Source organism: Diadema antillarum, unplaced genomic scaffold (assembly GCF_040938485.1).
Source record: "Diadema antillarum isolate AM-2024a unplaced genomic scaffold, OU_Dant_1.0 scf00000094, whole genome shotgun sequence".
Classification (NCBI taxonomy): Eukaryota; Metazoa; Echinodermata; class Echinoidea; order Diadematoida; family Diadematidae; genus Diadema; species Diadema antillarum.
In genome coordinates, this window is record NW_027270983.1 from 206939 (window position 1) to 224274 (window position 17336).

The following is a 17336-nucleotide window of genomic DNA, read 5'->3' on the forward strand; positions in this document are numbered from 1 at the left end:
ATAGGTGAAACAAAGCCTTCTGTCCCTACAAGAAAGTCCGTATGAAAGAAAAATATCACAGAAGACAAAGAAGAAGAAAATATAAACAACGGATTACCAGTTTGAATTTTCTATTGAGGTAACATACACAGATGCAATGTTTGGTTGCCAAGTGCTCATATAATCTTGCTGCAATATTCAGTTTGAATGTCAGAAGGCCTCAACGGAAGTTGTGGGCCGTTATGTAAAATAGACCCTATTATATTTCATCTGCCTCTAACATAAGAGCTTAAAGAATGCTTGATGGGAAAAAAAAGAAAAATGAGGGCATATTATAGGCCTATTCATTTCTCATATGTCAGCGCTGTGTCTAGCTAAGGTGATTTATTGCTGGTATTGTATTTCACTTTCCATCATAGTTCCTCTTTGGGTTTCTCCGTGGGGTATTTGCCATGGTTGTACATCAAAGGCTATTGAGTTTATTCAGTGTCATTATAAAAACACCTTGAGTGTGTATGTTCATATCCTGCATTTTTTGTTGTCAAACTCTAAATATGAGATGGCACTTTAAGGGATATGTTTATGTGAGCTAGGATAGATAATATGTCCCCTATCATATTGATTTTATACTTTTTCTTGTCTGCAGTGACTTCCCATTGTGATCAGTTCCTCAGGCAAACATACATTAGGAGGTACATAAGTCTTCTCAATTACAGACATTTAATATCCTTTCGGAAGTAGGAGCGTATACCTTGATGAAAGATACTAAATTTTTGTACTCTGGGTTTTATGACTATCACTTCTGCTTGGCGCCATTGGTCTTAGATTTTGGCAGAGATATGGAGGAATTGTTGAAATGGGAATAATGTTTCAGCATCCATGCATTGTGATGCTTTAAAGGTGGATGTCAGTGTTTTATTACAATCACCTTTTTGATTTATATGTTTCAATAAAAGTGTTTAATGGTATATATTCTTTGGTACATTCACAGTTTTCACACCATAAATTATCTCTTAGTTATCACATCACACCACATCAATTTGAATACAAAGAATTGCAGACATCAGAATGTGTGTAAAATCATTTCATGAATAGATAAAGATGATATAAAGCGTAAAAGAACCTTCTAAATTTTAACACTGGAACAATCACCTCCTGTTTCAAGATGTGATCTGGACTAAATCCATCCTATGTATGAAATTCCTGTACATACATTCAGCATGCCCTCTAAGAGCTAGCCCACCACTGTGAACTCACTTACAAACTATGCAAACAATTAGCTAGAAAAAAAAAATCCTTTCATGAAACTAAAGTAGGAGTTGCCCCTTTGTCCATGGCTGTAGAGAGAATGGAGTATAGCAGTTACTTTGGTAATGACAGATTTGCTTGCCCTCAGATTTGGGTGGAAGAAACCAGCAAAGAAGTTATCAATTCTGTTTTTGTTTTGACGAACTTTGTTGCAAGAGGACATACCATAGTTGTGACTGACCACCCTTCTCTCTGGAATCCACATTCCAGTGTTTGTTGATATCTAGGGGTTTGTGGTACATTTGTGGTTTACTCCAGCTCAAGAATATTTCATATGAAGTCTGCACTCATTTTGTGTTCAAAGGACTGCAGCCAAAATTTTATGTCAAAAGAATGCACGTTTAGTATAGTCATAAGGGCTTTTTACACTTGTAAATTTTTGCTTAGTCCCGTACCAACGGTGGGGCTGGAGGGGGGGGGGGGGGGGGGCCTTAGCCCCACCGTTGGTACGGGACTATCCTTAGCCCACTTTCTGTTTACACTCGTTTTTGCCAAAGTGGGCTAGCCCCACCGATAGTCCGGTACTATCTGGCCCTGCAAAATAGCAGGGTTAGCACCGCAATTGCGGTGCCAAGCAAGTGAGTGTAAACAGAACGAAAAAATAATCCTGGGCTAAACGACGGAGACGAAGTCCAACCCTCACTGACCAATCAGAAACGAGGTAATCAAGTGCTGCCGGTGCGTGCATGTACGTGTACAGTACACAGCGTAATCATGAATATTCATGTGGTTTGGAAAGTCCGGGGCTAAGAAATACGAGTGTAAAAAGGTCAGTTTTCTCCTTAGCCCCGGACAAGAGATAGTACGGGACTAATTGGCGAGTGTAAAAAGCTGAAAAAATTGGTACGGGACTAACGATAGTCCTGGGTCAGAGAAAGTCCGGGGTTAAGAAACACAAGTGTAAAAAGGGCTCAAGAATCCAAGACACCAAACATAAGATTGAGCACATCGCTAAACATTTTCATGTTTTGAAAACGTCAGCTGCAACTAGGTGTATGCACTGTTGCATCCCTGTAATAGAAACCAACTCATGAAAATTTTCTTGTTTGAGTGAAAAATCTTTCATTCTTAATATTTGTGCACTTTGTAAGTTCAATTTGACATATGTTTATATACTGAAATTCTATCGAGACTTCATGGTTTCAGTAAGCTGCTAAAGAATATTTCACACTAACTTGAGGCATTTTTGTTCCCCCAAACCTCTAACGAGGAATTTGAGAGTGATCATCCATCATTGTATGGCAAGAGGGAATTTGTGGGTACCTGCAGGGTCAAAGGTTAACTTATGATGAGCAAGCCACAGAAATGATCTTCAATGTTGGACTTAACAGTGGCAGAATTTTATTTTCTTGTAGAACCCAAATCCCCCATGACCTGATGCTACCTTGACTTTATCCCAGTCCCAAGGGAGATGGTTTGTCACTCTGACTCACTAAAGATGTCTGACAAGTTGTATTCTGCATTTTGAATGAGCTCTGATAATACGGGATGGCTTGCTTGATAGATGAGCTGCCACACAGAAGGATCTGCTTACCAGTAAAGTTGGCTTTGAAGCCTCCCCTCAGCTCCACTTACTCAGATTATGAAGATGAATGAGATTCTGTAACAGACTAGTTATACATTTAGCCACTGTTCACGTTGCATCGACAGCACACTCGCAAATTCATTTTTCCTGAAACTTTCCCGTGAATTCTGTAATTAAAAAAAGTTGATATTCCTCATGAAAGGTTTACAGTTCTGAATTTTAATATCAACAATATATGCAAATATGACTGATTGACACTGAAACCTTTTTCACAATTGTGTACTAGGCTAAATAACATTTTAGAATTAATGGCATTTGCCTAGTTTAACTCTACCCTATCAAACTGTCAAGCGTCATAGTGTATGGGCCTTTACTTCAAAGTTTATATCTAGTAGATCAGGAAATGGACTTTTCATTCACTCCTAGAAAAAGTATTGTCAATCAATAGGCCTATCTGTCTGCAAGTCTCAATATGAGCTCCCCTTGCTTCAATGAAATTTGACTTCAAAATACTTTGTTGTTGATCCTGTCATGGTATTTTTTATGAGACATTTAGCTTGTAGCATCAATGCCTATTCTGGACTCTCATACTCTCACCTAAATTGTGAGGAATGTCAGCTCCACATCATCTTGATAGTTTCCTCTTTACTGCCAAACAATAATGAATGTGAGGGTGAAGTACAAATGTAGATAATGTGTTCATTTATATAAGACCTTTAATTGATTTTCCTGTGACCGACATCACTGTTTTATAAAACTTTGAAACTTCACTACTCCATTTCATTCCCCAAAGATGTGTTCCAGAGGACATACAAGTTGCTTTAGAAAGTGTATCAGATCGGCCTACTCCTGAAAGTGAAAGCTGTGTACCTCTAGACCCCGCCCCCTCTGTATCCACCTGCAATCCTTCAGTTGCAGTCACATGACCTGCAAATATAAGTTATCAAGCTCCAGGTAGGAGAGTGCATCTGATCAAAATTGGTAACAGTCATGCGGCATCATTGGATGGAAACACCCTGCTGTGATGCACAATACAGGCTTGTTTTTATATTGAGACATACAAATGCATCTATAGTGCATCTTGTTATACAGACCTGGATGAAACGTATGCAATATAATGCTTCTATCCAGGATCCAACATGGAATTCTGTCGGATTTGAACAATTGTAGAGTGATGGACTTTAAATCCATTTTTTATGAACAGAAAATGAGAATAAAGGTCAAATGTTTTTCAGCCATCTGAGATGCTGGTAAGGTAGAGTTGAATTTGACTGGAGGCTGGTTCATATCAAATGACATCCACAGTCAGTAGGCTAGCAAAAATTTCATTTGGCAGAACAGCAGGGGACTTTTCATGTAGGATCAGTGGGTTGTCAGCATCAGCCTTGCCTCTTGTATGCCAACACTTTGACTTTTAGCTTCTTGTATCACAGAATAGAGGTTCAACTACCCTTCTTGATATGTACATGCTTCAATATTTAGGCCGTACTTGAATATTCATAGTGGTCTGCAGAAATCTTTTCAATGTCATAATCATACTTATTCTGAATTGCGGACTGATATTGGTTATTAGACACACATATTGTACTGTCAAAACAAATGATGAGACTAAAATAGAATGTAGCATAGGATATTACCATAAAAGCCATTGTGATATGCAGATACAATTTTAGCTGTTTATTTGTGAGTGAACTTAGAATCATTCGGAACATGTCAGTTTATGGAAATGATCCAGAGTCCCATAGGTTTGTATAGACAAACAGATACATATTAAAGATAAATAACTAATATTGTGTTTTTCATATTTTGTCTGCTTGATCTCTCACTCAGACACCAAGTATGGATGTATGAGTGTAGTGTCTGTAATGTCACCTGCTGTAAGAAAAGTTCTTTGAAACTAACTTCATCCAATCTTGTAATCTAGCTACAAATATGTTACTGGGAATAATTTTGATCCCCCATGCAACCCCATTGAAAGGAATTACAAAAGTTTGGCTGGAAGACAAAAGTTTGATTTAGGTGTGCCTAGTATTTTCAGCGCCGAGCCATACATGGCCTCCCAGGGATGTGGGATGCTTGCCTGCGTCACTCAGTGCATTTGTTCCAGGACTCCCAGCAGGCTATTGACGCCCTTCCAGGCTATTTGGCTGCCCAGATAGAAGACTTGTCCGCCTGTTTACAGATAGAGCACCATCACTACATGCAGCACTAGAAAGCTGAAAATGCAAGCAAACTTGAACTAGTAGTAACACATTTGCAATGATTTAGAGAGTAGTAAATTATCTGACATTGTGTACAGTGACGACCTTGACATATATTTGGTCTTGTGACTTTTACAATGTTAATGAATTTTACTCATTTGCTGAATGTGCACAAGAACAAGCGTGTATCCTTTGCTGCAAATGTAGTCATTGAACCCCAGTCTTTTAAGTATCTTTCAAAATGCCATGTCCAGTATGAATAATTTAAGCAAAAGCCAGTATCACCACTCCAGTCATAATTGTTTTTTTTTTATAGGCAAAGTGTGAATCTGACAGTGTATTACATGCAAAATTTAAGATACCCTAAACACTCACATTACTGTGGTAGTTATTTTTAGATGCTCATAGAAACAACACTGTTATGGGTGATTTACAATGTACATTGAAATGGAAAAAGTGTACTTTCTTTTAAAGTGGATTATCAGTAGAACCGTGCAGTTTGTATCTTAGTAGACTGCAAGGTTCAATACATTTTATATGTGACACGAACAGGAGAATGTAACATAAGGCTCATTTACACACGTCAAGAAAGTGGGAGTCTACTCATGATTCAAATTGTGCTTTCTTACACTCTGATTCACACACACACACACAGGCAAAAAAAAAATGGTGACCTAAATCAGGGAGGTGGAAATCACACCAGTTCACAAAGAAAAATTGTGACTCGATTCGCACCGATTCACAAAGAAAATTCGCAACTCAAATTTCCATGCACCATTCATTATGCATTGATACCAGTACCGGTATGCGTAAAAAACTGGCATGATTTCACACAGTGTTCATGTACTCTTCATGCCGCAAATAATCATGACTATTCAGAAAAAAGCAATGTTTACAGTTGTTTATATGTTGTTACATTTTTTCTTCTTTAATTAAGGTAAATGATGAATCCCTGCCATGTCCTTATGAGGATAAATAGTTTCAGTGAAATGGTTATGAATTGACACTGAATTATATTGAAGTAAAGAATGTTTTTAAGCCATTCTTCAACGAACCAATACAATCAATCACTGAATTTCATGAAAGAAATGAAAATGTAATATCATTACTTCATGATGATCCATCATGACAGCTTCTTCAAAATGCTTATAACATCTGGTGGTGAAGGGGATGAAAGGAATGACAAACAGTCTTTTTGGACAAACCTAATGGTGTACTCACAGTGAAGTCTTGAAGTGTTTTACACTTGACTGGTAATCCAAACCAGATGTGGAATACTGTGCGATCAAGTCACTGAATGTACAATTTTGTAGAAATGTTCGTCTGATGCTTCCTTTAAAGGGATGGTACAGTATTGGTGGAGATGAGAATTGGGCTTTTAATTTTTTGTGAGATAACTGTACCAAGAAAACACTTATGATGTAGTACAGAGCATACCATTTTAAAGAGAATTTCAATGTTTATTTGATGAAAATCGGGTTTTGAATGACTGAAACATCCAAAACAAAGTAAAACATAGCGATTGTGATAAGGTGTGGGTCCCACACTTTATTAGAATCGCTCTTTTTTGGATATCTTTGCCATTTCAAAATCAATTTTCATCAAATAACATTGAATTCCTCATAGAATTACATGCTCTTTCATATTTCATAGGAGGTTTCTCATTATCTCACAAAAAAAAAAATGTTAGCAACCTGAAATTAGTTCTCAACCAAAACTATACAATCCCTTTTAATGTACGAAGTGAGAGAGAAAATGAGGCTGAGGTGTGTGTCTGAAATCACACTGCACCTCAAAGCAAACATCAGTTCATGTTACAATTTCTTTTAGTGTAGTGATTTCTGTTCCTGAATTTTCATTTTGAGTTCTTCATTGCTGTGACAAAGATATAAAGAGGAGTGTGTTCTTGAAATATTTAGATCTGAAATTCAAAGACAATGTTCCAGTGCCAAATATACCTTTGTTTTTGAAAACTTTGGAATGTGTCAACACTGCCAGCATTGTTTGTATTCAACCCATGTCATTCCCAACAAAGACCTACCAATTACCTTTGAAGTCAGTGTGTGGTTATGCAAATGAGGTGGCTCCCCATGGCTTCCAAGGCAGATTGTGTGCATTTGGATTGCTAAATGACACAAAAGCCGTAGCGATCAATGGGTTTTGTGTCGCATCCACCGCTCATTCATCCAGCCAGCTGAGTCAGGTCTATTCTCATACAAAATCACTGGTCATGCAAGGAGGAATAGGATTCTGTGTGAAGATATTTACTGGAATACACCTATTCTCAAATAGGCCCTTTCTTCAACTAAAGATTGAACACAGTTGATGCTAGGAAGAATAGGATTCCGAGTGAACATATTTACTGGAATATTCTCAGGAGTCATGGTGATGAAAATGTGGTAAGTTTTATCAAGCAAAGGAGCTTAGATAAACTGTACGTGTGTGCTCAAAGATGTGTTATGGAGTAGGTTTCCCCTTCTGTTTTACTATGGTCTTCATCTTGGATTAGACTGTTGTTTTGCTGGTGTGTAAGTCACATCAAAATGTCATGTTTTAACTCATCTGTTACTGTAAAAGAGGAAATTTTCGCGATGTTAAAACTTTTGCGCATTTCGCGCAACCAGAAACCAGCGTGAAAATAAAAACACATGAATATTTTTGCTTGTCGTATGTTCTAGTAGCTGATGTCTTGATTCTGCGGAATGAAAAACATGCAAAACTCTTCTTGCCCGGCCGAGTGGGAAAAATTTGTCGTGCGAAAATATCCACTTTTACAGTAATGTGCTTAACTGCACCTACACTGAATGCAGATCTTTGTGGGGTATTCTGTCTTTACGTGGAAGTAATGTAAAATACGCCAAGCTTTAAAACGACACAGGATGTTCAAAGTTAAATTTTTTATCTCGTGTTCTCAAGCTCTGACTGAATATGAGTACATGTATTTTCAAGGTGTTCTGTGCAATATAAGTGCAACAGATACTAATCCACTGGGCTAACATCTAAATAACTGTTTCAGTGTATAGTCTTTTGGGTAAACAAAAGATTTAGGCTCATTAAGACGTGTTGAAATCCCTTAGCCTCTGTTCAGTCCAACTACCCGGTATTTTAATTTTGAAACTTCCCAGAAGGCCTATTTCAACCAGTTCAAGTCATATTTTACTCATTACTCAGAGCTTAGGACTGTGTAGAGTGTGGTTGCAGCAGTCGTCTCACTACAGTAAAGAACTGTTAGACAAGACACTGGGATGGAGAAACAGAAGGGTTTAATGTGTAATGTCATACTAATTGTATGAAATGCTGTTTTGACCAGCATATGATGCAGCATGCTATAACCTGTCATGCCCTCATACCCGGATTACGGTGTTGTGTGGTATCACCTCATTTTCTTACATTGTAGGCCTTACTTGTTTTAGCAACATGGTGTAAGTGAGAGGCAATGAAAATGCTGGTTTGATTTATACCCTCAGTGTGTTACCATTGGGCATCCGCTACAGAAAAATAAGTAGGCCCCTAATTATATGTAATCATTTGATAAGTGTCAACAATGTATCATAGAAAACCCTCTCTGCAACACAATTCAAGCTAAATGTGGCATTTAAAAGTGTGATGCCATGTCTGCTAGTTATACCAGACCTGTGTAGAGTTTTCTCCTCCTTCTTTTTTTACCCCTCTTAAAACATGTTGAGGACGAGTCCCAAGTATACTCGGGCAGTTGTCTATGGGAAATGTATGTTGTAGCAAAATCAGAAAAAGAAAAGTAGTGGCCAGAAATTAAAAGGAGATATGAATTCCCTGTTGAATTTTAGCTGCCTGATCGGGCCACCAGAATATAATCTTTTTGGAAATTTGGTGACCGGACATCAATTTCCAGCGGGCCCGGACAACTGCTAATGTCGAACCCTGCAGCCAGTCACCTCTTTGCTACATTACGTTACATCATAACCACAGTTGCATGCAGCAGACTGTTTTGCCAATTGTGTCTGCAATATTTTTGGTCGCCATAACTTGCCGTTTCTTTTTCAGTGTGAATGGAAAGCTCAGTCACCAACATTTTAATGTGATATTTTCCAATGAGAATTAAGAGCCTTACGTAGTCATGTAAGCCTTCGTCCTTGTCTCTGCTTCCCTGAATGTTTATCCATTGAACACCAGCTTTTATTTTTACATGTATTATTATTCTTTACACATCCATATCTTCAAATCTCATTACACGATACCTACAGTACATAGAAAGTGTAGTGGAGAAATTTTCCTTGAGAATTTAAAGTTTTTATGTGGCTCTTGAACTCACAGTTCTTTTACGTACTGTAAAAGCTCTTATTTCTGCGTACAAACATTTTGGCAAATGAGGAGGTCACAGACAATTCCACTAGATGTTGTTTTCATGATTTACACTGAAGCTATCATAAGTGCACTCATGCCAGTCCATTCACTCCGCAAATTAAATGTGATCAAAAGATCAGGTGCCGACATTTTCGCATGTTAAATTAGTGGCCCAACAAGAATTCACAAAATTCTTGAAAATTGAACCCACATGAAAATAACAGCTTTTACAGTAGGCATACTTTCTTCCAATTTTATCCTTTAATAAGACACACTGAAACAAATGAAAAGTGAAGAATAGCTAATTCCCCTTTGAAGTTTTTATTGTCTTTAGTTCAAACATTTTATCCATCATGTCTAATGAGGATTTCTTTTTAAATCTATGATTTTTTCCCCATTAGAAGCATCACATATTGAATGAAGTGCCACTAAACCTAATTCATATTTCCCTATTTGGGTATCGGCTGAACATATGATATGGACATGCTGTTCGCACTGGTTATATTGATGCCGTTTATAAAACGTGTTTGTGTGTAGTGTGTGTAGTATCCCTAAGGTCTCTGTGCCTTCACATCAAGCATCAGTACTAATAGATAATTCATGAAGTCCATAGGAGGGTTTTCTAAATGAAGCTTTTGGGAGTGAGTCATCTATATAAGCAATTAAATGTAATTGGTGGCTCAGTTGGGAACTTTTCTATTTCTCATCAGAACCCAAGGCCAGTTCGCAATTCAGATTCTGATTAGAGACAAAGAGAGAGAGAGGAAAAAAAGAAGAGAAGGGGGAGGCAGTGAGAGGGAAATTGAAGTGTTCGAGATCTTTACAGGGCTTCTGTTTGATAGTAGTGTATGTTTAGAAGATGATGTAGAAGTACTTCATTTGTGATGAAAATTAACAGTGATGTAATAGTAAAAAAAAATAGAATACTAATTGTAATAATGATAACAGTGGTTTTAAATCATCATTGTTATTATTATGCATTTCAGGATTGTTTTGGAGAGCCAGATGGTTTAAAATTAGATTCAAATCAACACTGTTTTTAATTTTAATTGAGATGTACAATAACATCATGGCTACTTAGAAGTGAGAAGATATTACATGAATGAAATTTTCTTGATGCCAGAGCAGATATAGATGCACAATTCTTGTGCCAGAAGATGTCAGCCCTAATATGATAAAAACCCTGATAACCAGTACTAGAGAGGTAGGTCATGCCTGCCAAGCCAGCTCTGCAATTGAAGGCAAATGCATTTCTGGAATGGATGAAATTTGTGGCAATTACCACATAATGCCAAGGCACGCTCCTGGTAGATGGAGCGGAACTCCCCATAGTGTAGCATTGAAGAGGGAGAGGGTGTCACTAGTTTCTTCTACCCAGTGGACCAGTTACATTATATGTTGTGTCTCATAAGCAAGGTGCATCTGGAGTTCAGACATTGAAGAATCAACTGAGGATAAAAAGATCTCCTAAGCCTATTACACACTGCGCTAGAAGAATCAGATGAAGATGTTTGAATGAAGTACCCAGGTAGGCTTTACAAGTGGTCTCATCCAGGGACAATAAACTCGGGTGAAGATAGATTAATCAAATGCAGCCTCTTCTTTAAAAAGGAAATTGTGATAATGACCTGCATCTATTATTATTAAGCAAGGAAAGACCAAAAAAAGTTGCTTACATTTAGTGTATATTAATTCTCACAAAGTCTGAATTGATTTTTGCTAGAAATGATAAGGTGATTTGTTTGATTTTCTGCACATCTTCTGTATTCCAGTTACATGTCTATCTTAGATCATAGATCATTACAACACAACGTTATGTATTATCAGAGCTCAGACTAAAAACTACAAAATTACAGAAAATCAATTTTGAGCAAGCTGCAATCTACCATGAAGACATTGCACGGTAGGTTAATGAAGGGGGAAAAACAAAACTTGTACAGTGCTAGAGAGTACATTTTAGACATGAAATGCATGTTTTCAGAGCTGAGCTTTTTCTTTTTCTTTTTAAACAGCTTTGATACAGAAATGATAAAGGTTCTATCAGGTTATTAGGCTGCTGAGTTAGGATCTGAGATTTCTGTTAGAGGTGTAGTTACATGTATATACCTTGGAGCCTAGACATACAGTTGAACCTCTCTTATCCGGCCTCCTTTTATCGGGATCTCTCTATTATACGGACGCAATCTCGCCGTGATTTTTTTAAATAATTACGGGAGGAAAGGGGGATTCCCAACTCCTTGAGAACTCCTATACAAACACACATGAATTACATATTACTTCCAACATGATTAACATACATTACATCAAATTTCCTTCCAAATTGCTTACCTTCAGACATTTTAACATCCCCAAACATCCCCAAATGTAACAATGAAAAGGTTGCAGTATACACATTACTACATGTGGTACTACAATGGGCTACATCAGTACATGTGTATGTATGTACATGTATAAAGCATTGAGTCTCCCGTATCCGGCCAAATCCCTTATCTGGATGAGCCCGGTCCCGACTTGTCCGGATACGAGAGGTTCAACTGTACATATAGAGGTAGTTTTATTAAAGATAATGCAGTGGTGAATAGATGGGCAGTGGAAGTAGAGGGTGAAAATAACTTTTCCCAACCTCGAACACAAGATATTTAGCCTGCGAATTGCAGGTGCTGTTGACGATTTACATAAGATTTAGTGTTAATCATTCAAATATACAACATGAAAAAGTTGGTTTTAATCAATTACTCTGTTGAATTTTTATTGTGGACATTCATTTTTAAAATTACATAGAGATTACATTTACATGTTTTTTGTTTTTGTTTTTGCAGACAACTGATATGCACAAGGAAACTGAGAAATATTTATTCATTATGATGACTTGAAAGATTTCTGTGTATCCTAATATATTGTAGCTTTGATTGACCCACATAGTGTGTTTGGAAAGTGGTTGATAGAAATGACAAAGAAAACCATACGTGTGGGTGCATGAGTGCGTGTGTGTGTGTGTGGGGGGGGGGGGGATAGCTAAGGAAGTAAATGTAGGGCAGTCACTATAAACCTTGTCAAAGGCCTCCTGCTGTGTAGTGACTTCAAGAGGAACAAGCAGAGGGTGGTAGAGCAAACCACTAACATGTGCCAAACGCTAACATTCTCAGCTTTTTTTAGGTCTCCAGCTCCTCACTCAAGACCACCAGTTCTATTCAACAGGATGGATGTCTTTTAAAAAGGCTAGGCATTCACCTATTCTGTAAAGTCATGAGGAAGATTTGCCGGAGTAAAATTAATGGCAATATTTGTATCTTAGAAGAAGCGCTTGTTTCTTGCCGGATCAAATAAAATCTTTACAATTAACTCATTCCACAATGAACTTTGCCGTCGTGCACAATTGTTAGTGATACTCATATTTTCTCTAATAGACAAAAATATTAGGTGACATGGCTATATCATGCCTTAGACACTTTGCTCAAAACATTGCAAAAAGGTTTCTCTTGTGCTTGTGAACTGCAAATTTCGCTACAATTCTAAGGTATACAGACATTGCATCCATGGTTTTTACGTGTCTTCAAATCCATACTCAAGTGTGAACCTGTGAAAGAGGTACGCTGTAGTTAAAACAGGAGTTCCAGGTGGCCAAATGTACCATTTACTGTCATCAGAACCAAGCAAGAGTGCATCTACATAATGTGACTGATCAGTGGTAGATCCGTGTATTTGAAGAATCAGAAAACATGTGGGGAAATGGACTGGACAGAAGGGAGAGGAGGAAGGCGTTCTGGACTTGCCCTGTCACTGGGAAGTTTGTAATTGCCGGAACACCTACTCCAATATCCTCAACACCAAGGCCATTGGTCGTTTATAGGCAGATAAAAGAAACAGGAGTGTTCCTGCCATGCATGAGAAATTCCCAGAATGTGAAGCCTGGGAATTGATTCAGTTTACTTTATCATGTTCATGTTGTCAATAGTTAAGTTCACACGCTGTTCCTAAAGTTTATGTCGCAAACTAAACAAAGATGATTAGCTTGTAGTTTAGCACTGAGTGGACGCACTTGAAAGTTAGCAATCTTAAAGTTTAGTCGATGATTAGAACCATGAGACATCCTAGGGTTTACGCTCTCTCCATGAGCCACGAGGAGTCCCCACACGTAGTTTCGCTCTGTCTGGACACAATAATCAACAAGCTTCTGAGTTAGTGTGAACCTCGCATCTTGTTTGCTGCGCTATTTTGTATGGCCATAAGGTCATTTAGCAAAAACTCTTTACTTCCATTATAATCATCGACTGGGGCTCGCTTGTAAGTTGTAACTTAAAGTTTAGGTGCGCGTGTGAACCCGCATTGTGACTTCATGAGTGGAGCTAATCATCAACAGTTAAGTTTTCAACCTAAACTTCAAGTTTGGCAACTGCATGTGAACATAACTAATTATGTTAGTTAATAAAAAAACACAATAGCAAACAATGTTTGCTATTGTGCATTCCCTCAGTCTTCCACATTTTCCTTGTAAAATTCAGTGTACTACAATCAATCATGTTTGCTGTCGAAAGGGAGGTCGATATGTGGTACTACTGAAAACAAAAACCAAAAACAGAAAAAGTACAAACAAATTGAGGTATTTCTACAGAAAATGTTACCCAAACGTGAGAAGGGGAAAAAGATACTGGTAGTGTGAAAAATAGCAAGCCTTGTTTGAATTATAAATGCCAAGTGTGAGAGTACAGTACATGCACTTCTCAGATGCTGCAATGTGTGATATAATGTGAGACGAATGTTAATGTTGATATCACTGAAAGAATGTTATCCTGAAATAGCCCATAGTTCTTGGAAACTTATCTTTAAATAGCCCATAGTTTTTGGAAACTTTACATTAGTGTGAGATGAAGTGTATAGATGACAGGCAAATTGAGACTTGCATGATTTTCTTTTAGATGACTTTCTTTCAGTACTGTCTGTGAAATCAGCTATGTGCTAGCTAGAACATATCAGAGCTCTGCCATGCTGACATTGAATGACTCCTGAGAATCCTAACGAATCATGACCTTTAAGATGGTAGGATCAAGGTGGATGGAAACTCAGTAGGTTTCTATTGCAAACTGACACATTATGAGGGGTTTTTTTTGGGGGGGGGGCAATAATTCTTTCTTTCTGAGCTCTGATGGGTCTGGGAAACTGCATAATCAATGTGATTTTACTTTTTTACCATACATTTCATGTGAAACTTTGATAATTGCCTCTTGAGAGCAGTGATCATGAAGCAAACACGTTCTCATGTGCATTGAGCAACCTCTTATTAATGTAGACAGAATAAAATCTTTAATCACTTTGCCATTGAATATATAGACCCTCTTTAATACACTTATTGTGCAGTGACAAGATATTATGGTCTGCGTGTTTTCATTACATGATGTCATTGAGGATCACAAAGTATATGGTTATTGATACGAGAATGACTCCCTGCAAGCGTTATGTTTTATATCTACATAAATCTTACATCAGAGAAGAGGGCCCTTGTCCACAGAAAATGAAAGGTCTTGCTATGAGCAGAAAGTGCAGTCCTGTCCTACTAGCAAAGTTACTGATGTCATTACTTGGATGCTGTAAGAATGAAATTATGTATGTTTCATTTTCTTTTTCTAAAACATGTAATGAAATGAGCAGTAAAGAAAATGAAAGGTGTTGTTGTAAAACTATGACAAAGTTATATTATCGTAATGAATGACATAAGATCCATTCCAATTTTGCCTTTAGTCAGTATTTAATTCTTTTAAAATAGATTAGGTACACACATTTTGTATTTGTATCCTTTCCCATGCTGATTCTATTAAGTATCATGCATAGGCTCTGTACAGTCATTTACCTTTTTAATTTAGTTTTCTGTGATTTATGGCATCGTCATTCATGCACACCTTTTTTCTTCCCTTTCATTCTTTACAGGAGCTTTGTTCTGCTGATGCCCTCAGACAAAGGTCACTGAAGCCTGAAAGCGTAAAATCCACCAACCCGCAATGAGCTGTCTGCAGACACCATCTACAACAATAAAAACACCTCATCCCACTCAGGTTAACCTCCTGTCAGCTCTGCCTGACTGGTGCTAAACAACTACCATTAGTTTGGATTCTCATTGTTGTAACCCCTTTGGCCCCTGAAAGTACCTGAGAAAGGATCACCACTCGGCAGTCAAGTAGCTGTTAGCAGACCAGTGTGTAACCGTGGAAGGGTGCAGGTCGCACAAAATAGCTGTCTGCCAAAGACATGACAGTGGGACTCACACAGTGACGGAGTGAGGATTGCGGCTACACATCGCCAGATGGAGTTTGTGTGTGTGGATAGGCATTGAGCTACTGCCATCTGCATTTGTAAGTAGCAGACAACTTGCCCACCAAACGCTGGCAAGGCTCCTCTGCCCACCGTGCCCCTGTTCTCTGCGCTGTGGATTATGCGCTGGGAATGTAGGCACACTGCTGGATGACACTAGCATGTTTTTGCAGCAATCTGCTCTACAAGTTGTGTTTTGGAGTATGCATGACCGAAGTGGAAAAACAGACGCCTGGCTTTTAGTAGAGAGCTGTATGAAGCCATTCTGTGCTTTTTAGTGTGGATCTGTATCACAATTTGGAGATAGCATTTGGATGGCTTATTGATGACAAATTCCCTGATGTGTGGATGGATATACAGAGTGAAATATATCCATAGTTGATTTTTGCTCTTTTAAATACAACTGCTGTGAGTTTTATGCCTTTTTATGCCAAACAAAATGATTTCTTCCTGATGCACATCTTGTGATTTAGGTGACTTATGGATGAAGTAACATCACATAGATGCATTGTTTTTACGAGGGAAATGTACTTGCCATATTGAAATGGACGCTGTTACCCTGTGTAACTACAGTGACGACTTGATGCACGAATGGAACATGACTACACTTAGTCACATTGCTTTCGCTTAGGTCTAGTTGAGTTACCAGACCTTACAAAGCTTGAATTTTTGCAGTTCTATGCAAGATACCTAATTGCTTTTTGTGATTCCTGCTTCTTGGGGAAAAGACCAGTTGTCATGGAGACTACACTCTACATGTCAGTACTCATTGGTGTCATCACAGCAGTACTCCTGCAGGGAGCTGAATCTTCCATTGATATAAGTGAGTATGAATATCTACTATACCTTTGTCATTTGAATAAACTATATGTGGCTGCATGTTAGTATTTACCTAATATGACCTAAGATGAAAATATTGAATCTGTGGAGTAAATGAAGCACAGGAGTGAAACACCAGAGAGAATGAAAATACTACTAAAGGCTGTATCTTGTCAGGCAAACATACCGAACATACCAATACTATTATTACTTCACCAAGTTTCCTTGAAATTGTAAGCATTGATAAGGGAATAATAGAATAAAACTGTAAGTATAAAAGTATAAAGTTATATATGGAGTGTTTGCCTAAGTTGACTTTGACCTTTAATCTGTAACTTACTATATGTAATTAACAATAGCCTAAACCATGCCTCGAAGAACTCACTCATAATTTGTTGTTGCTGTAAATTTGTTTGTACAAAGTTTATTGTGTACCCTCAAGTGGTTCTCATGTTATTTACGTGATGAGAAAATTTTTTATCCACCTAGTGTGAAAGACAGAGAACATACAGAGATAGACAGACATGAATACAGAATTTCCCATAGCACCACTATGTGCAACTATTTAAAGGCACTGACAAAAACAAATGAAATAAAACAAGTAGCTCATAAGTGAAGAGAAACTAGAATGCTCATATGTGTAAAGTCAGAGTCCAAAGGCTCTTGTTTCAAGTGAATTAGGTTAAATAAAAATGTAGAGTGTGCCTTGCAATTTCCCTTTTCAATCCAGAGGAACCCACATCCACTCTTTCCTTATGTTATGTCAAAATGTAATGTATTGATTTAGATTGTAATCAAATATCCACTTTATAACATTATTTTTCATTGTTAGAGAGACAGTGATAGACTGGTCATAACAGAGATCAATGAAGACTTAT

At 37.8% G+C, this 17336-nt stretch overlaps 1 protein-coding gene across 1 annotated transcript in view; it reads left to right on the forward strand.

Moving 5' to 3' along the window:
• Positions 1–6899: 6899 nt before the first annotated feature.
• LOC139718450 (discoidin domain-containing receptor 2-like) overlaps positions 6900–17336 on the forward strand; it is a 66317-nt gene continuing 55880 nt past the window's right edge. Inside the window, 2 exon segments of the mRNA XM_071629921.1 lie at positions 6900–7412; positions 15259–16462. Of these exon segments, the coding sequence (XP_071486022.1) occupies positions 16378–16462 (85 nt within the window). The 5' untranslated portion in view covers positions 6900–7412; positions 15259–16377.